We start from the raw sequence: 21,991 nt of genomic DNA, 5'->3' as shown, positions 1-21,991 counted from the left end.
GATCTCCTTGGATCCAACGTTTCTGAGCTCTGGAATATGTCCCTTTGGGTCTACCTGACCTTATCACAAATCACTCCTTAAATGGAACTGGTCAAGTCCCAGAGGTCTTGAGACCATGTAGCATACAGAAGACAGAGTCTTGGAGACAAACTAAGCAAGGCCCAAATCAAGGGTTTGGTACTTAATTTCTTGAGCCTTAGTTTCCTTATCTATAAAACAAAATAATGCCATTTCCTTTTTAAGAATGTTGTTGGGATTAAATATATAAATACAGTCCCTAGTATAGCATAGATGACCAGTAATATTCAATGACTATTTTATTTTCACAATTTAGGCATATACAACAAGTAGAAAAAAATGGATTTAAAGTTAAGATAAACTGTGTTAAAATTTCTGTTCCCTATGACCCTTGGCCAATCAATTCATCTGAGTCTCACTACCTGCATGTCATAGTGAAGTTATAAATATTACATGCGAATATACCTTTAAGAATGCTGTGAACCATACTGTTACCCCAGCCAGATACTGGCTTCTTCCCTTAAATAAATCCAGATCTTAGCCTATATTGCTCAGCTCAAGTGTTGTGTTGTCCAAGAAACCTTTTCTCTAGTAATCTCTAAAATGTAAAACTCCGGAAAGTGTTAAAAAGAACGATGGAGGTCTAAATGTACTGAAAGAACTCAGAGATTCTAAGTGAAAATAAAACACGGAACTCATGCATTATGACTCCATTTTTATATTTAGGGGGAAAAAAAAGTGACCACGTTAAACCCTTGCTTAAAACTCTTCTGTGGGTTTCTTGCCAACCAAATAAAATTCAAGCTCCTTACCTGGGACTCAAGCCCCTTCACTGCTTGGGCCCGGCCCACCTCTCCAGCCTCATCCTCTATAGACCAGCCTCACCATCCTATGAGCGCTGGGTTCCAGCTATGAGGAAAGTGCCCTTCATTATTTCTTCCTCTAGGTCTCAAGCTTTAGCATGCATCAGAATCACCTGGCTGGCTCTACCCATAGAATTTCTGATTTAGGGCTGAGGTGGGGCCTAGGGAATTTCTAGTTCTATCAAGTTCCCAGGTGATACTGATTCGGCAGTTAAGGGACCACACTTGGACAGCCACTGCCCTTACAATGATAGGATTCTACTTTATTGCCTGTACATAGACTGATCAACCCTATCAGTTTGCCTAGGACTGAAAGTCCCACGTAGCAGAAAACCCCTCAGTCCAAGGAAAACTGAGAAAGTTGGCTTCCCTACCTGTATAGGAATCATTCACAGGCTCCTGCTTAAAGGATAGTTACTGTTAACAAGCAGTCTTTCTCTATGGGTAGGCCAACAGGAAGTGTCCGAGAAAGGAGTTCCATCAACTTGAATGGCTTTCTGCTGGAGTAAGAATATTTAACAAAGTTTTTCAAATTCAGACTCTTCCAAACACATTCTCTTTATTTCCTTCAGAGCACAGGCTTTAGTCCTCTGGTCCTTGTAAACATTTAACACAATGGTATGCGATCAAAGTGTAAGCACCCATGTCCTTGCCCTGTGCTGTTGGGGTGAGTGTATATAGGGAGTATGTGTGAGCTTCTTACTCAGTTCACAGTAGGTCTTGTCATGGAATGATACTTCCACATGGGCCAATGCAGCTGATTTTCTGTGACACCCAAAGGGTGCCCCAAACAATAAGGGGCCATGGTCCTTGAGAAGGACTAATGTCTTTGTTGATTAGAGCCAATATTTTTCATTAACTTCATCCTTTTCCAAGGAGTCAGAGATCAGAGAGCTGATAGCGTCGCACAAGACCATCTCGACAGCATGTGTAGATCTGCTTCTCCCATGTGGCTACCTGGAACATAAAAGTTCACAGCTCAAAGGAAGCCTGGGAGTCTTCCATTTCAAGAAGATAGAAGCTCGTCATTGATCTCCATTAGTACAAGTGAGTCTAAGAAGCTCTATTGACTCCAAAGACAAGAGAAGAATTAGATCCATGATCAGTATTTTAAAATAGCCGGTTAGGATCCAGATCCCTTAGGACTACAGAACAGAGAAACTAATCAGCCAAGTTGAGAGCAAACCCCATAGTGTAGTCCATAGTTGAGGGCAGAGGGTCTGGATCTGGGAAAGGAGACGACCCATAGACTGGCCGGTATATCCCTGAACCTTATAAAATTATATTCAAAGAAGTTCTCAATATGTGCCTGCCTGAGGGGATTTCATCGACTTCTCAAAGAAACCTGAGGCAGCAGCAACGTGGAGGAGCGAGGCACAGGCTGGGGCTGCGCCACGGCACCACGGGCTGAGATGAAGGCCACTGTAGGCTCCGCCACCACTACTGCTACCTTGCTTGGAGAGCGCATGGTGTCCGTAGGGCTGCCAGCACCATGGATGGTCCAGTGCAGCATCACCTCCTCCAAGACTTCTGGAGTTTCTCAACCTCATCTTCAGGGTCGGGGGCAGCTCGCATTCTGGCCTTTTAGGCTATGTGGGAGCCCCTGTCTTCATCACTTATGATGACGACGACCATTTCTTTGAAGATGTGCATCCTCTCGTCCCTGCTATAATTATCATCGCTATGGAGCCCCACTTTTCATTTTCAGGCTGACTGGCTACTGTGCCCCAATCTGGGAGAGCTGCTGTTGATGTGTCACATTTGTCATCATTCTACTCTTGGTTTTTGTCACAGAAGCTGTTATAGTGGTTCTGGGATACATTTACAGAGCGAAGGTGGAAAAACGAGGTTGATCAGAGCATCCAGGAAGTAAGACCTGTAGAGGAACCAGCCCTACAATGGAACCAGCTAGTCAGACTAGGAATAATAGGGACTGGTTCAAAGAAACCAAAAACCAGTGTCCCTTTCAGCCGCAGCAGAGAGACAGCCAGCACCTGTAATGGTAGGTGGGCCCACTCCTCTGACCTCGTGCTGAGGGGTGTTGATGTCCTAGGGGTGAAGGAGCTACAACGTGCATGTGATCTGGGAGGGTGGGCCCGTAGAGCCCTTCAGCGGCTAGATGTGCTGTGTGCATGCATTGTACTATGCAGGAGTAGAGATCCTGTATATGAGCTCCTCACCACTGGCGGAACCTATGCATATGAGAAAATGCACGTCTGAGCTTTTTAGTCTTGTTCTGCTTTGGAAGGTGAGTCAAGCAGGTTTACTTTTAGTAGTTCAGCCACATTTAGTTAAACCATACATTACACAGGTATTGGACAGAGCAGCTTGGCTCTTCATGTGCCCACCTATGATTTTCTTTTCCCATGCTCTATCTGACTCTCCATGTCCCTAAGTTTTTAGGCACGACAGTGAATGTTATCATCTCAGAGCCATTTGTGAGTTGCACAGTGTGGAAGAATGAGAGGAGGACCTGGGCCTGCTTCTGTTACCTCCATGCAGCAATAGAACTGCTGCCAAAGTATCACTGGGTCTTTTCAATCTTTACAGCGGAGAACTCTTGGTCAAGGGATTTTGGGGAGAGAAGGGGGAAGCCAGCTAAGGTTAAAGTTAATACCAGATGGTGCCCCTCATCAGTGTCCTTGTAAAAAACATACACTGCAGTTCAATAACATAGCACTGTACAAACATGACCAAAATAGTTCATCTTCAAAATCAGACTGATTCTTGAAACTAGAGGTTTTTAATCAACCTTTATAGGAGCATAATATATGCGTTTTAAAAAAGATTCTATTTATTTGAGAGAGAAAGAGAGAGTGAGAGAGAGCGAGGAGGTCAGAGGGAGAAGCAGACTCCCTGTGGAGCTGGGAGCCTGGTGCGGGACTCGATCTCGGGTCTCCAGGATCACGACCTGAGCCAAAGGCAGTGGCTTAACCAACTGAGCCACCCAGGCGTCCCTATGCGCTACTTTTTAAAAATAATTTGTGTATATGTGTGTATGTTACTGTATGATTGAGCCCACTCATCATAAATCTAAACTCATTAGGATTAATGTACCCACGCAGACTAGCAAAACAGTATGAGATGAGATCTCAACTGAAAGAAAAGAAGAGAAAAAGCCCAAGACTCAAAGGTTAAGAACCACTAATTTAGTGGAAGAAGCATGAATTCTGGAGGTAGCTTAATCTCAGGTGTGCTAAAGTGTACCTACATGACCTAAGGCAACTTTCTCAATCACTCTGGACTCCAGCTTCCTCACTTATAAAATGAAAATGGTATGTTGATTCACAATATAGAACACTATGCAGGAATTTTAAAAATGAAGTGGATCTATTTGCATTTATCTGAAAAGAGCTCTAAGATGTTAAAAAAGTCAGAGAACAATACAAAACATATAGAATGTTTTCAGTTATGCACAAACTAAAGATAAAACTATATTATTTACATAATTACATAAACACAAAGATGTAAGTGAAAATTTTCCAAAAACAGTCTTGAAAGATACATGCTCAAGTGTTAATGCTAGTTACTCCTGGAAAGAAGAGTAGAACTAAAAAGGTCTTAAAGGGGACTTGAAAGTTGAGTAATTTTGTATTGTTTGAATTTTTATAGGTATGTATTAACTGTATAACTTTAAAAAAGTATAAAAACAATAGAAATAATAATCCTTATACCTCAAGAATATTAACAACAATGAAATAAGATACATGTAAAACATCCAGCACAATGTCTAGTCAATAAATATTATTTCCGGGGCACCTGGGTGGCTCAGCCTCTGCCTTCAGCTCGGGTCATGATCACAGGGTCCTGTGATCAAGCCCCACATCAGGCTCTCTGCTCAGCAGGGAGCCTGCTTTTTCCTCCTCTCTCTCTTCTCTCTGCCTGCCTCTCTGCCTACTTGTGATCTCTATCTGTCAAATAAATAAATAAAATTTTTAAATAAATAAATAAATATTATTTCCCCTTTTGTTTTTCTCTTTCTAATCAAATGAGATAAACAGTCTTGAACTTTAAATAGTAATAATAATGACAGCTAAATATTTATAGAAGATTTAAAATTTACAACTATTTTTCATATACATTATCTCATTACTCTCATTTTATAGAAGAATTGACAGACTGAGGAGGTGAAATGATTTTTCAAGTTTCTAGAGCTAAAAAGTGGTGAAATCACTTCTGACTCAAAATTCTCACTGACTTTTATTTCATCCGTAAGTATTTTATCATTCAGAATGCCCACAAAGTAGCTGGATTCAGTCCCTTCAAAAGCCTTAGATCTCAGGTGGGAATCACCCAGGTGCCTCTCGGGCCTGTACCTTGAACACAGGGTCACAGTCAGCTCCAGTGAGCTCAATGAGATAGTCTAGGTCTTGCTGGACAATGAAACAGCTTCCATCACCTAAAAGGCAGAAAGAAAAATTTAGAGAACTAAAGAAAAGCTGCACGCAAAGGAGCTTTAAAAAAAAAAATCAGTATTGTAGTTTATTTCAGTACATCATGAGCCTAAAGAAGTTTATCCCAAGACCCAGAATGGCAAACAGGCCTCATTATGTGGGTCAAATATGAGGAGCTACAGTGGCTGCCTAAAATGCTGGGTTAGAGGATCTGAAGGACAAGTACAAGCTCAGTGGGAAGAAGGGCTGTCTTTGATGAGAAATACCTGCCAAGGGCACAGAGCAAGTCACTTCAGGCTTACAGAGGATTGCAAACTTACCCTGGGCAATGATTTTTAACAGGGACGTGTGCATATACATGTTTTAATATGCTCCCAAATTATTCTTCTATCTATAAACTTGACTGGATACATGAGGCAAAGGAGCAAAGTTGTTATACTAAGAAAATAAAAGTATATTTATTTTTAAACTTAATTTTCTTAAAAGACCACGGACAAATGAGACTTGGGATGATCTGTAAACTGCTGAAATAAAGTAATTTTTAAATTATTGTTTTACTTAATATAAAAACAGTACATGTTAATTGAGGAAAACTTTAAAAACAAGAAACAGAAATTAAAAAAAAAAAACACTCCATCTACCCCTAAAAGATCACTACTGTTAATATTTTTAATGTATTTTTCCAATCCTTTTTGTGCACATTTTTTTTTAAAGATTTTATTTATTTATTTGACAGACAGAGATCACAAGTAGGCAGAAAGGCAGGCAGAGAGGAAGGGAAGCAGGCTCCCTGCTGAGCAGAGAGCCCAACGTGGGGCTTTATCCCAAGACCCTGGGATCATGACCTGAGCCAAAGGAAGAGACTTTAACCCACTGAGCCACCGAGGCACCCTCCTTTTGTGCAAATTTTTATTTTACATGGTTGAAAGCATACTGCATAAAAGAATATCCTTATGCATAAAGTTTTTCTGTATCAACACTGTGACTTTGTAAAGGATCCAGGAAAAAATTTTAATTACCCTTTTCAAGCTTTTTAAAAATTGAAAAACTGCTATTGAAACAAATGTTAATTAATTTTATTTTAATTTATCTGTTAATCAACTTATACCCCAACCAGCAGCATACAGAAAGACCTTATCCTTTCTGGTATTATTAAAAATAATCTTTTTTTATTTAAATTTTATTTTATTAAGTAATCTCTACACCCAACATGGGACTCAAACTGACAACCCAGTATCAAGAGTTGCATGCTCCACCAACTGAGCTAGCCAGGCATCCCAAAAATCATCTTTTCAATAAAAGAATTATTAGTTTTTAGAAATACTTGTATAAATATTGATAGGTGAAATAATACAATGTTTGTGATATGTTTCAAAATATCACAATGGTTGGGGATCATAAGGGAAAGTGTAAAACAAGATCAAACAGGATTAGCTATAAACTGGTAAAGGCTGAATCTAAATAATGGGAATATCGGGTTTATTATGCTATTCTCTCTACCTTTGTATCTCTTTGACAATTTCCATAATAAAAAGTTTCTAAATTGTTTAATCTGGCAATTTCAATCTCCTCTCTAGTAAAAGAGTTCCAAAGGACCTCTAAGATCATCTATATCCAACTTTTAAACTGGTACTGAATTCTATTCACAACACCTTGCAGATTGGCTAGCCAGCCTATGCTTCTCCATCCCAAGCTGGTAGTGCTCTCTACAGTGCCAGCTTCTCTCTCACGAGACAGAACATTTTCCTTACACTCAACTGAAATGTGGCTCCTGGTAACTTTCTTTCATCGGTCTTAGTTTCATCCTCTGAAAACAGTTATATTACTATGAATAAGGCACAGTCACTACTTTCAAGGAGCCTGAACTGGAGGGAGAGATAGAAAATCACAGTGTAGAGGGTGATAAATACTGTATGATAAATACGATATGACAAAGAATTATGGAGAACCATACCCCTAGCCCCACCATAGATCATGCATTTAAACTTAAATTTATTTATTTTTAGAGAGAGAGAGAAGGCATGAATGGGAGAGTGGGGGTGGAGTGCAGGGACAGGGCAGAGGGAGAGATAATCTTTTTTTTAAGGGTGGGTAGGGGAGGGACAGAGGGAAAGAGAATCTCAAGCAGGCTTTACGTTCAGCATGGAGTCCAATGCGGGGCTCATTCTAACATCCCCAAGATCATGACCTGAGCAGAAATCAAGTCACTCAACCAGGCCACATAGGCACCCCAAGAGACAGAATCTTAAGCAGGCTCCACACAGCATGGAGCCTGATGCAGTCTCTCACCACCCTGAGATCATGACCTAAGCGTTAAAAGTCAGATGCTTAACAGACTAAGCCACCAGATACCCTTAACCTTACATTTAAAGGAACTACAGGAAGCCATCTCTCTCACGGGGTCCCTGGACCCACCTTGGCTGGCAATGAATCCATCTCTGAAACTCAGCAGGGACAGAACTGGTGCTCCAGATCTGTGGATGACTTGTACCGGAGCCCTGGAATTCAAAGAAAAAGGAGCACCTGTAATTTTTTCTTCAAAAGCAACACTTGACTATAATCAACATATGGGACTAACCACACAAAAGCAAACAGGACAAACATGGACAGAGATTAAACATTCATACAGTTTCTTTCCTGGCAAGATCCTTAAATGGTAGATTGAGGTAATCCACTCAAAACCACCTTGGAGTGATCTAAACATGTCTCTAACTAAACAGGTCACTGAGCTGAATGAACTAAGTTACCACCACCAACTCCAGTTTTTAGGGGAGACCTGACAAGAGTTTAAGATACAATGTTAACATATGTTAATTATTTTGCTTACAGACAAAATTAAGACAGTTGAGAGTAAAACAAAAAGATACTTGTCAGATATTACAAATGTCAGGACTCTATGAAATGAAAGAGAAAGGTGAATGAGAATCAATTTAATATATATGTAAAGCTGATTTTCTTTCTTTTTTTTTTTAATCTTAAGTAGGCTCCACGCTCAAAGTGGGGCTCGAATTTATGACCCTGAGATCAACTCGCACACTCTACCAACTGAGCCAGCTAGGTCCCCCTGTAAGGCTGATTTTCTTCTTCTTCTTCTTCTTCTTCTTCTTTTCTTTTCTTTTTTTTTTTTTAATATTTTATTTATTTGAGAGAGAGAGAGAGAAAGCACAAGCAGGAGGAGCAGAAGAGGGAGAAGCAGACTCCCCGCTGAGTCTTCTGAGTCTGAGTCTGAACCTGACATGGGGCTCGATTCTAGGACCCTGGGATTATGACCTGAGCCAAAGGCAGACGCTTAACCAACTGAGTCACCCAGGCACCCTGGCTGATTTTCTAATAGTGATCAGACATTCCCTGAATCTCCACAGAGTCAAAAACAAGAAAAAAGGTAAAGCAATTGAAATTTTAGAAGAAAAGGTGTAAGCTAGTCACCTTTCACTAGAATTTCCTTACCGCTCTTAGAGTAAAGCCCAAACTCCTTTGGATGGTACATGTGTTCTTTCTAACAAACTCTTGCTTTCCTGTCTGACATCACTTCTAACTGCTACCCTGTCTGCAGGGTATATATTTGTCATATTAAACTACTCAGAGATCCCTGAAAGTGCCATACTCCCACATGTCTTCATGCTTCTCTATGTGCTATTCTACCTAGGGCAGATCCCTCTCTTCATCTGGTAACTTCCTACTGGACAAGATCCAATTAAACTTCATTTCCCTGGAGAAGAATTCCCACCTTCTCCTTTCTCCTTCTCAGTGCTTTCTCAATTTCCTGTGTAGAGCCCTGTCAGCCCACTGATTACACTGTATCACCAATGTCTTTTAGTTGTCTGTCTTTACTGTTAGAATCCAAGTGCCTCAAGGGCAGAATCTGTATCTTTTACTTCCGGTTTTCAGTGTCCTGCACAATGTCTGGTGACCACAAAAGCCATTCAGTAAATGTCATCTGAACAAAAGAAAGAAAATGGAAGGAAGAAGGGACAGAATTGGAGAAATAGTTAAATCCTGGGATGGAGAGGTTGTGCAGTTCTCTCTGGGTATCTTTAAGACCAGAATAAAGCCCATTTCAGATAGGTTATGATCAAAGCCAAACAAAGAAACACAGTTGGCTTACTTGAACTAAAAATGATCACTCTTAAGCCAATCCAGATTTAATACCACTAAGAAAATTACTGAGCTCCTTAAAATTAAAAGTTCTATACAATCATTTTAAGTTAAATGTTAGTTCGTTAAAGCTCAGATTCCAAGGCAATCACTACAATAGGACAATCATGACAGCATGAATCAAATTACCTTAAATATGATTCCAGGAATAATAAGAACAATCAGACCACTCACACTGGAAAACCTTTATAAATGGAAAAATATACCCTTGATTCAACAGTCATCTACATGTTATGCTAAATCATTGTTAAAGCTAATAAAAATTTCCATTCTGTAGAAGACCTGCATCATGCAAATGAATGGTGACTCACCTTGGACTCCTCACGTCCAGCTGATAAATGTTTCCATCCTGTGTCCCAGCCAACAGCAAGAAGCCAGAGAGAAAAGTGCAGCAGTTGAAGGCATCTGAGCCAACAAAGAGGAACACCTGGGAACAAGCGGGAGCCGAAATTGCTGCTTAAACATTGTTTTCAGAAATAAACAGACACCAAAAAAAAGAAAATTTTCCTATTTTTAGAGATATTTGCTTTCCTCTCCCTTTAAGTACTCTGCTTCTAAACAAAGTACTCAGCAAGGACCAAAGAGGAACCAGGCCCCGCAGAGGACTTCAACAGTATATGCACGACCACACCCAGATGCAGCAGTTTTCAAACTACTGCCCCTCAACACACTGCCTCCCAGGACCCTCAGTACCCAACATCTTTCTTCTGCTTCTCATTACAACCCTCCATTTGAGAAACACTTGCAATTCACACATTTAAATTTTGTTCATGTCACTTCTGACAACCTTTTGAAGGGAGACTACGTAGGAAAAGAAACAAGCTTAAATAAAGTGGCAATTTAAAGAATTATAATTCTCCCCACGTGCCTGAAAAAAGGAATTATCAGATTTTGTTGTTGTTGTTGTTCTCTACTGTTAGCTCAATCTGATCATTTCTGCCTCAAATGTTCTAAAAAGAAAGGAAAAAAACAAATCTGGCCAAACAAACAAAACCTGTGATTTCCCTTCAGAAGGAAAAGCAGTGCAGAGGCGATAACGACCAGAAAGAGTGATATTCCTGGAATGTCATTTCTGAAAATGGAAACATCACTAGAACAATGAAGTAACAAGAAGAAATGAAAATACAAAATCTGTAGCCAACCCAAATCATTAAAGTTGTCTGGGTGAGGCTGACGGGCAAAATCAAATCCCAGGGAACTCCGGGCTTAATGAAGAGTAGTGTGCCCAGTGCAAAACTTCAGAGGCTGAAGGAAGAAAATTCAAATAATTCTTCCATAAGAGACATTCTAGTCACTAGTTGATCAAGAGTCCTGAATGCATGAGTCCTTGACTCAGAATTTCTTCACATTACCTTGGATATGGAAGGAAATCTACATAACCTCATCACTTTAAACACAGCACACTGAAGCCCAGAAAGAAAGTGACTTAACAAAGGTCACAAAGCAGTAGAGCATTTAATCCTCATCATATAACCCTACAAGGTGAGTACTACTACGCCCAATTTAGTGATGAGGAAACTGAGGCTCAGAATGGTTAAGTAACCTATTAAATGTCACAGCCATTGTACAAGAGCTAGGACGTGAATGTTGACCTTACTCCAAATTCCATGCTCTTAATTGTTACACTCTATTGCCCTTTACTCCTGCAGCTTTCTCAAAGATGAACACAGGGAGCAAGCAGAAATGTTTCCAAAATCGCTTTCCAAAAATCAGAGTGATCCAGCATGCCCCAGAGTTCCAAAGTCTTAGAAGAACCACTTGCCGGCTGCCTGCTCTGCAGTCCCAAGCACTGAAGTTTCTTATCCTCCCGTGCCAACAGCAGCATTTTCGACTCTGTTCCAACCTCCCGTTCACCTGCATGACAGATAAACCATGTCAACAATGGGCTAGGCCAATCAGCTGGCAGTGCCAGAAAGCACAAATCCTCATGGGTGTTTACTGAATTCCTCTTAGTGATTAACTTGCTAACTTAAAAAAACTTTTATTATATTCTATATCTTGACTGTTCATACTGTTTAGATGTTGGTACACATCCGTCAAAACTCACAGAACTGATCATTTAAAAGGATGACTTTTGGGGCACCTGGCTGGCTCAGTTGGTAGTGCATGCAACTCTTGATCTCAGGACTCTAAGTTCGAGCCCCAGGTTAGGGGTAAGAGATTACTTAATAAATATATATATATATTTTAGATTTTATTATTTGAGAGAGAGAGAGAGAGAGAGAGTGTGTGTGTGCAAGAGTGCACATGGGAAGGGCAGAGAGAGGAGAAAGAATCCGAAGCAGACTCCACACTGAGCCCAGAGCCCAGCACAGGCCTTAGTCCCATGACTGCAAGATCATGACTTGAGTCAGATGGTCAGATGGTCAACTGACTGAGCTACCCAGGCACCCCTAAATAAGTTAATTAAAAAATATATAATAAAATAAGATAAAAGGGGCAACTTTTACTACATGTAAAATACATATCAATAAACCCAACTTAAGAATATTAAGTCATTTGGAATGTGACAGGATACCATATTAGCAGCAGGGGCACAATGTTAAGACAGTCTCTGCCCTCAAGGCTCTTATGGTCTGCAATAAATGAAATTTATTCATTCACTAAAATCTTTAGTGAGGGTCTACTATTATTGGACACTATTCTAGGTGCTAAGGAAATAGTAATATATGAACAGACAGGGTCCTTACTCTCAAGAATTCTAGTGGAAATAGGAAATAGTGGAATAGGTAAATAAACAATTAGGATATTTTCATACAGTGATGAATTCCACAAAGGAAATACAAAAGGAAAATCTAATCAATAGTGAGTAGATGTGGAAGGCTGAGTGAGGAAAGGTAATTTTAAATTTAAACTTCAACTGTAAAAAAAAACTCCATGAGGGGTACCTGGGTGTCACAGTCAGGTAAGCATCTGACTCTTGGTTTCAGCTTAGGTCATGATCTCAGGGTAATGAGATTGAGCCCTGCGTCAGCTCTGTGCTCAACATGGAGTCTGCTTACGACTCTCTCTCCCTCTACCCCACCCCCACCAGCCCAGCCTCTCTTAAATAAAAACAAACAAACAAATAAACCTATCTTTAAAGAAACTCCATGGAGGCCACGTTTCAACTGAGATCTGAACGGTAAACCAGAAATCAGTCATGCAAAGACCTTTGCGAAGTAAAGGCAGTATGACACGAGGCTGGAAAGGAATGTGGAGGTCAGAAAGTGTTAAGTGTTGTGATAAGCCAAGTGAAGTGGATAGGATTTTAATATATGTATAAAAGGAGGTCACTGGAGGAGAGTAGGGACAAAGGAGAGCAACATGACTTGATTTGTGGGTTGTTTTTTTTTTAATGACCACAAATGGTTGCTCTGAGGAGAATGGATTATAGGAGACTAGTAAGGGGCTCCTGGGTGGCTCAGTCGGTTAAATACCTGCCTTCGGCTTGGGTTATGATCTCGGGGTCCTAGGATCAGGCCCTGAGTTAGGCTCCCTATCCAGCTGGGAGTCTGCCTCTCCCTCTCCCTCTAAACTCTCCCGCCTCTCTCAAATAAATATATAAAATCCTTAAAAAAAGAAAAAACAAAAACAAAAACAGGGTGTCCGGGTCGCTCAGTAAGGATTATAGGAGACTATTACGTGATGCCTGGGTGGCTCAGTCAGTTAAGCATCTGCCTTTGGCTCAGGTCATGATCCCAGGGTCCTGGGATCAAGCCCTACATCGAGATCCCTGCTTGGCAGGAAGCCTGCTTCTCCCTCTCCCTCTCCCACTCCCCCTGCTTGTGTTCCCTCTCTCACTTTCTCTCTCTGTCAAATAAATAAATAAAATCTTTAAAAAATAAATAAATAAAATAAAAAGCATATTTTCATTTAAATTACTTTAAATTGAGATGCCAGGCTGGCTCAGTTGGTTGAGTGTCTGCCTTGGGCTCGGGTCATGATCCCGGGTCCTGGGATCTAGTCTCGCATGTGGCCTCATGCTCCTTGCTTAGCGGGGAGCCTGCTTCTTCTCCCTCTGCCTGCTGCTCCCCCTGCTTGTGCTCTCACTCTCTTTCTGACAAATAAATAAAATCTTTAAAAAAATTACTGTAAGTCAATACATTTTTAAAAACTTAACCTTGTTTTAGGTAATATTTGTGAGCTATCTTAGGTTTGAAGTAAAATATGTATATTAAATATATTTAATAGTACACTACTGAAGATGTGTACTGCCTAAAACAATCTTATTTATCACTAATTGCATATGTATCACACTTTGGGAAAAGACTCATCCTATTAATTCCAAAGAGAGCTCAAGGAACATCTGGTGGTCAGCAACAATTTTAGTTCTTGGACCACAGTACATCTGCATGGGAAGTTTAAGACAAGAGAGTACCTACAGTGTATCAAAAGTGAAGGGCAATGGGGCACCCAGGAGGCTCAGTCAGTTAAGAGTCTGACTTTGACTCAGGTCATGATCCTGGGGTCCTGGGATTAAGCCCTGCATCAGGTTCTCTGCTTAGCAGTGAGTCAACTTCTCCCTCTACCTCTGCCCCTCTCTCCACTCATGCTCCCTCTGTCTCTCTCAAATAAATAAACAAAATCTTTAAAAGAAAAAGTGAAGGGCAAAATTAACCCAAATCAGATGAAAACCTACGTCCACATAAAAACGTGCACACAGATATTTATAGCAGCTTTATTCATATTCGCCAAAACTTGGAAGCAACCAAGATGTCCTTTAGTAGGTGAATGGATAACTAAACTGAGGTACATCCAGACAATGGAATATTATTCAGTGCTAAAAACCCATAAAAAGATATGGAGGAACCTTAAATGCTTATTACTAAATGAAAGAAACCAATCTGAAAAGACTATATAGTTTATGATTCTAACTATGACATTCTGGAAAAGGCAAAATCATGGGCGCAGTAGAAGTATCAGTGGTTGCCAAGGGTTATTTTTCAGGCAATGAATCTTCTGTATGATACCATGATAGATACATGTCATTATACACTTGTCCAAATCCACAGAATATACAACACCAAGAATGAACCTAATAAAAATTACTTAAGTGATAATGATATGTCAATGTAGGTTTATCAATTGTAACAAATATACCACTCTGGTGAGGGATGTTGATAAAATAGTAATTGGGGAGGCTATCTGGGGCAGAGGGAGTATGAAAACCATACCTTTTTTTAAAGATTTATTTATTTATTTGAGAGAGAGAGAGAGAGCACGTGTGTGCAAGTGTGAGTGGGAGGAGGGGCAGAGGGCAAGGGAAAGAATCCTTAAGCAGACTCTGCACTGAGCGTGGAGCTCGACATGGGGCTTGATCTCATGACCCTGAGACATGACCTGACCCAAAACTAAGAGCTGGATACTTAACTGACTGAGCCACCCAGGTACCCGGAAAACTGCACTTTCTGCTCCATTTTGCTGTGAACCTAAAACTGCTCTAAAAAATAAAGTGTTTTCTTAAAGATTTTATTTTTAAGTAATCCTTACACCCAATATGGGGCTTGAATCCACAACCCCAATATCAAGAGTCTCACATTCCACTGACTGAGCCAGCCAGGTGCCCCTAAAGAGTTTTTTTTAAGATTTTATATATTCATTTGAGAGAGAGAGAGACAAAGAGAGCACAAGCAGGGAGAGAGGCAGAGGGAGAGGAAGAAGTAGACTCCCTGCTAAGCTGGGAGCCTGACTCGATCCCAGGACCTGAAGATCATGACCTGAGCTGAAGGTAGATATTTAACCATCTGAACCCTCCAAGTGCCCCTGCCCCTAAAGATTTTTTTTAAGTAATCTCTACACCCAACATGGAGCTCAAACTTGGAACTCCGATATCAAGAGTTGCACACTCTACCAACTGAGCCTGCCAGGTGCTCCCCACTACTAACTACTCCTTATTTATTTATTTATTTATTTATTTATTTATTTATTTATTTTTAAAGATTTTATTTATTTATTTGACAGACAAGAGATCACAAGTAGGCAGAGAGGCAGCAGAGAGAGAGAGAGGGAAATAGGCTCTCTGCTGAGCAGAGAGCCCAATGCGGGGCTCGATCCCAGGACCCTGGGATCCTGACCTGAGCCGAAAGCAGAGGCTTTAACCCACTGAGCCACTCAGGTGCCCCTACTAACAACTCTTGATCCAGCCTCTGACCCAGCCAAACATATCTTTCTACCCAACAGTCAATTTCACCTCAAACTATTTTAATGTGAACTGCCCCAAATCCTACACCTCAGCTCCCATTCTCCCATCCTTCCCATTCTTGTCTATTCAACTCAAATTCATCCTCCAAGGTTCAAGTCAACTTCTTTGTGACACCTTTCTCATCTACACTAACCTAAAATATAAAATACTCTCTTCTTCCAAAAAACCATAAAATACTCTCTTCTTCCAAAAAACAACTTTATTTGCATTAAGAATCATTACATTGTTCCAGCTAAAAAACTTTTTTTGTTTTATAGGCATCAGTCTCATCTGCTAAACTATGTACTTACTTAAATGTAGTTAACATGACATATAGTTCTTTTATAGATTCCAAAGCAATAGAAACATAGTAGGTATGCAATAAATATTAAACTTATGGTGAAAATACAAATACCAGCCAAAAAAGCAGGGAAAGGAGAGAAAAGGAGAAGCTAAGGCAAACACTGAAGGTGCCTAAGGAATCAAAATAAGCTCAACATATCATTACCAACTTACTCGGCGTCTGCTCAGGCGAGCCGAGGTTTATGGAGTTGTCAGCAGCACCCACAGCCACTCCATTGATAGAAGAACCACAGTCTGCAATGACTCCCAGACAGGCTGAGTGCCCACAATCCCAAAGTCGTGCTGTCCCATCTCGAGAACCAGACACCACATTCCTCCCCCGATCAACAATGGCTGTATCCAGAATACCTGGCAAGAGGGAAAAAAAAAAGGATCCTAAGATGGAGTGGGTCATAAAGGAACTACAAGGGCAGAGAATAAGGATATGCATAAATGACTCCATTGCTTCACAAACATGTACTGGATATGTACTACATGCTGGGCAAGTTCAAGTGCTAGAAAAACAGAAATAGAACAGAGTCCTTGTTTCCCAATGGTTCAAAGACTAGTCCTTAGAGACAGACTTAGAAAAAGGTTTGGATTTAATTCTTAGTGGAGTGTCCTAGAACAGTGGTTTTTAAGTTTTAATTTTGGCTTTTAAAACATGTTTTTTAAATAAAAATTTAGATGTTTCAGTTCAGTTTGAAAATCACTGTCTTATTGCTTCCACTAAGAACTAATTGAAAGGATTAATCTCACCATCTTAAAAAAAGATGTGACTTCTGTACTGGCCAAAAGACAGTAGCCCCATCTCTCCCAGGTCCTTCCCCTTATAACTGAAAAAAACCTGGACATATGACAAGATGACTGGAAGATGGAAAGAAGGTTACATAGGGACCTGAGGACTTGGAGAACAAAAGAGTAACAAATTCCCTGGATTTCCTTATTGCTTCCCATACAACCTGGAAAGGATCTACAGAAGCCTCCAACAAGGAACTGATTTAAAAAAAAAATGCACAAGTTAAAAAAAAATAAAAACAAAACAACCCAACTCCAAGAAATGTCTGTTGCAAAAAATTGGGAAAGGGGTGGCCTAACAGAAAATGTTGGCAACCTTCAAGTAGCGAGAGAAAAACTGCTACTTCCCCTTCCCCAAGGTCAGTGAGGCTAAAGAGGCAGCGCTCTTCTACCCTACTCCCACTGAAGCAGGAGGCAGCAGTCTAATTCCTTTGACCCTTGACAGAGATCAGGCTCAGCAGGGTACCGCCAGCAGGGTCCAGTGGTGAGCTGAGCCTCTACCCTGACCTGGCAACAACAGGTAGAATGAGAAAAAACAAAGTAGTGGAAAGTAGCACTCTACTTTCCCCCAACTACCTTCTCACAATATGGTGGTACCTAGTATGGATCTCTTCACTCTGAGATGACAAGAATAAAAGAAAGAGGAAGCCTACAGAGCTGGAACCTATGACAAATTACTCTAGAAAGAAGCTATGAAAGTAGTAGGAAGGCCTTGCAAGAGAAGCTACCAGAGCAAAGACCTACCAGAAGCCACAAAGGCTTTAAATATCAAACCAAACTGATAAAAGTCCTCAACATAAAAACCAAGATGAAAAAGCATTTGCCTTCAAGAAAAGATTCCACTGGGGGCGCCCGGGTGGCTCAGTGGGTTAATCCTCTGCCTTCAGCTCAGGCCATGATCTCGGGGTCCTGGGATCGAGCCCCGCATTGATCTGCTCAGCTGGGAGCCTGCTTCCCCCCACCCCCCACGCCTGCCTCTCTGCCTACTTGTGATCGCTGTCTGTCAAATAAATAAATAAAATCTTAAAAATAAAATAAAAAAAAAGAAAGAAAAGATTCCACTGAATCACAAATAAACATCCTAGCCAATGTCTGGGAAATAAGAACGTTAAATGAAACTATGACTAAAACAAGTCTTAGTAAAAAATACAGCAACATTCATATATCTAGGCATGTTTTTAACAAGTTTACTCCATTAAAATTACCTAGTTTTACTATAACACTGGTTTAATGTTGCCAGGAAGTAAAAACACACATACCAGGGCAGGGGAAATGTACGTGTGTGCAGACACACATATGTGTGTACAGACATACACATGTGTGTACATGGAAAGAGTAATGGTTGTGACTTAGATCTCAGAAAAAATGAGTCTTGAAGAAAAAAAAAGAAAGAGTTTTGAAGCACCTACTGTTACTTCAAGGCAGCATATCTTATTTCGAAGAAAATAGAGAAGAGTTTGAAAATAATGGCTGAAGAGCTGAAAATGCAACCTGACCTGCTAAAATTATTCCACAAATGCAAGCAGCTTCCCTACCATGGTGAGCAAAAAACTCAACCAATCAACTATAATGGTGTTCCATTTGTCTCAATGTTTTCACAGATTATGAATGATCTGGCACTTATTAGAGTTATGATTATTAAATTATTATTCAAAGGATTATATTTCTATATACCTCCAAATTCACCAACCTTAGTTAAATGGCCTGGGCAATTTAAAAACTTCAAACTAAAATACACCTTGGAGCTACTTAGAAGACTCATATGTAGTAGTATCCCCTTAGCCACAGTGTCACTTTCTGTGGTCAAACACGGTCTGAAAATATTAAATGGAAAATTCTAGAAATAAATAATTCATAAGTCTTAAACTGTATACTGTTCTGAGTAGCGTGATGAAATCTTGCACTGTTCCACAGCCAGGATGTGAATCACATCACTTTACACAGCATATCCACGCAGTATCCATTTGTCTGTCACATATCACAGGTTTGTACATATAGGAAAAGATAGTATATACACTATTTGGTACTATCCGCAGTTTCAGGCATCCACTGGAGGTCTTGGAACGCATTCCCCAGGGATAAAGGGGGCCTACAATATTACAATGACAAAACTACTTTTAGTTTATCTTTTCATCAGAAAGATTTTTAAAAACATACACATATCTCATCTCTGCTTATTAAAGAACACACTAATTATTTATATATAAAATACGTATCTAAAAATATAAGGGAAAACCAATTACATATTAACTATGATCATATTTGTTGGTACTGGAGAACTTCTATTAGAATTAGTCTATTCTACTAGAAATAACAATTTCTGCTTTTCACATGACAAGTATGTTAAAATATCATAAAGCTCACCCTCTCTGGCAGGAATTAAAGTTTAGCTTTATATTTTATAGGAACAGTAACATTTACGGGGCACTTATTATAATACCAGGGATTATGCTAAATCCTTCATATGCACCATCTCATTTAATACTGCTATCCCCATTTTCATGAGGAAACCAAGGCTCAGAATAGTTAAGAAGAACTTTCTGAGGTCTTACAGATTATAGGTGGAAGAATTAAGATTTTTTTTTTTTAAGATTTTATTTATTTGACAGACAGAGATCACAAGTAGGCAGAGAGGCAGGCAGGCGGTGGGGTAGGGGGGAAGCAGGCTCCCTGCCAAGCAGAGAAACCGATGCGGGGCTCGATCCCAGGACCCTGGGATCATGACCTGAGCCAAAGGCAGAGGCTTTAACCCACCAAGCCACCCAAGCACCCCAAGAATTAAGATTTAAACCAAGATTTGTATGTCTCCAAATCCCAAGCTTAAACACTCTACATACTGTCTCACGTACTACCATATTTTCATATACCAGAAGCAATAAGCAAGCCAGGGATTTAAAATAACAAAAGTTTGGGCACCTAGATGGCTTGGTGGGTTAAGCCTCTGCCTTCGGTTTGGATCATGGTCTCAGGGTCCTGGGATCGAGCCCAGCATTGGGCTCTCTGCTCAGCAGGGAGCCTGCTTCCCCCCTCTCTGTCTGCCTCTCTGCTTGTGATCTCCCTCTGTTAAATGAATAAATAAAATCTTAAAAATAAATAAATAAAAATAAAATCTTTAAAATAACAAAAATTTATCCTTACACAAGATCTTTTTTTTTTTTTTTAAAGATTTTATTTATTTGACAGACAGAGATCACAAGGAGGCAGAGAGGCAGGCAGAGAGAGGGGGAAGCAGGCTCCCGGCTGAGCAGATCAATGTGGGGCTTGATCCCAGGACCCCAAGATCATGACCTGAGCCGAAGGCAGAGGCTTAACCCACTGAGCCACCCAGGTGCCCCTATCCTTACACAAGATCTTTATACAGAGCTACTTTGTTAGCGTCCTAATGGTTCTTTGCAATAAGCATCAGGCTATGTTCAGTCCAGTGTTCCTGGTGATTTATGTCTCACTTGCCAAGACTTAACCTAGGCAATAAAAGACCATGTTCACTTTCAACACTCACTATCTTCTTTTTGACTGGTGGGGGCAGCAAACCAAGGTTTACTGAGTGATAGCAAAGTGATAGTATAAAGCTCCTGAGGAGGGAAGGGACCACAGAGGGTTGCCCAACACTCACTATCTTCTGTTTCTCTTATTTAGTCACCACTTGTGAAACCACTAAAGATCATACATGCAGATAATAATTCTTTATTCTGTTTTTTATATAGTTCATGGCCTTTGCTAATAAACATTCTTTAAAATCTTGTAACTAAAGAGATTAAAAAAGGAGCCATACAATGGAACTTGGAATTCATTTAGCTGGAGACAGTGACCCACATGCTGCTAAACTATAAGAGATTAATTTTGATGAATTTTGATTTTCTGCACTGTGGAAGAATGGGCAACAACAAATCGGCCCTGCTTTACAGAACTACCTAGGGAAGAGCATTCAAGACCTCACAAACATTAGCCTGGATCTGACTTCACAGCACTTCTCCTACAGTTGATCACTTCTAGTCAACCCAATAAAATCCCTCCTCTTAAAAAAAAAAAAAAAAGGAGTTGTTATATCTAGAGTATCTAGAGAAGCTCCCACCCCATCCTGGGACTTTCTCATAAGGCTGAAGAACGAATAAAAGGTTCAATCAGATTAACAAACATTATGTAATTCACTCTAAGCTAAGTGATGCACACGTATTCTCAGGAAGAAAGGAAGAACACTGGGCCTGGGCGACTTAGGATTCATGTGGCAGGCACACTCAACTGCAGTCACCCAGAGGAGTTCCTAAGTTGGGTGTGCGTTGACATCAAATATGCATTTTGTTGAGTTCATAAACAGTCAGGTCTTGTTCCACTGGAAAACTTCTCTGTGCCTCACAAATTCAGAAGGACAGCGAGATGTGAGGTGAGTACCTCAGGGTTCCTCCAGACCTGTCTGGCTCCTGGACTCCCTATCTATGCAGGCCACTCTGACTCCTTGGACCAGTCAGTTCTTCAGGCTGAATGTGAGGAAGGCTCCAGGTATCTTTTCTATTCCTCCTCAATGTACCTACGTACTGACAGTCTCAGAAATAACCTTGCTAAGGTTAACATGTATTTGCTAGATGATCTGTATGTAACCTAACAAATCATTATAAAGAAACAATAAAACTTAAACTCAACCATACAAGTTATTTATAATGTCGTCAGGTACAATCAAAAGACTAGCTTAAATACGTTAAGTATAGGGCAATACATAATTAATCCTCAAATGAGTCACACAAATTATGTATACTATGGTTCCAAAGAAGGGAACAAGGTAAAGAATTATTGGGGATGTTAATACTTTTTTAAAAATATCTAAACTTGCAAAATAAGAATAACATTTATCACCTTTTTAACATTCCAATTAAGGATAAAACACAGCTACATTATAATTTTGTCCCACAAACCAGTTACAAAGGGAAAATGTTCTCATTCTGTCTCTATAACCTGTTATCAACTGGCTATATGGCTAATCCACTCCTAAAATCTAAACTGTGACTTAAATTCATAGGAACTGACAGTGCCAAGCTCTACCTTTGATATCTAGTGACGCAGCCATTTGCCACCCAGCTTTTACTGTCACCTCAAAGGACTAATAATGAGAAAACGTCGGCACACATTCTCTCTCTCTCTCTCTCTCCTAGCACACAGCAGATAACCTCCTGGGAAGGATTTTTTTTCACTTGTCAATTGTAGAAAACAACTATCTGCGTAAGTCAATTAGTTCTGGAGAGAAATAACAAGACTCGGTGTCAAAG

At 40.2% G+C, this 21,991-nt stretch overlaps 1 protein-coding gene across 2 annotated transcripts in view; it reads right to left on the bottom strand.

Annotated features, from left to right (window-relative positions):
• Positions 1-721: 721 nt before the first annotated feature.
• Positions 722-21,991, bottom strand: part of PAAF1 (proteasomal ATPase associated factor 1) — a 40,556-nt gene continuing 19,286 nt past the window's right edge. Inside the window, exons 7-12 of one of the 2 annotated variants that reach the window (XM_080817644.1) lie at positions 16,110-16,304; positions 11,193-11,284; positions 9,742-9,857; positions 7,691-7,773; positions 5,198-5,280; positions 722-1,838 (exon numbers count right to left, since the gene is read on the bottom strand). In XM_080817644.1, the coding sequence (XP_080673770.1) occupies positions 1,761-1,838; positions 5,198-5,280; positions 7,691-7,773; positions 9,742-9,857; positions 11,193-11,284; positions 16,110-16,304 (647 nt within the window). In that variant the 3' untranslated portion in view covers positions 722-1,760. The remainder of the gene's footprint in view (positions 1,839-5,197; positions 5,281-7,690; positions 7,774-9,741; positions 9,858-11,192; positions 11,285-16,109; positions 16,305-21,991) is intronic. The other variant, XM_080817645.1, reaches the window with a different exon arrangement.

This window comes from Martes martes (assembly GCF_963455335.1).
Source record: "Martes martes genome assembly, chromosome: 10".
Classification (NCBI taxonomy): domain Eukaryota; kingdom Metazoa; phylum Chordata; class Mammalia; order Carnivora; family Mustelidae; genus Martes; species Martes martes.
Note: the sequence above shows the minus strand (reverse complement) of the source record. Positions and strands in the feature narration are given on the sequence as shown.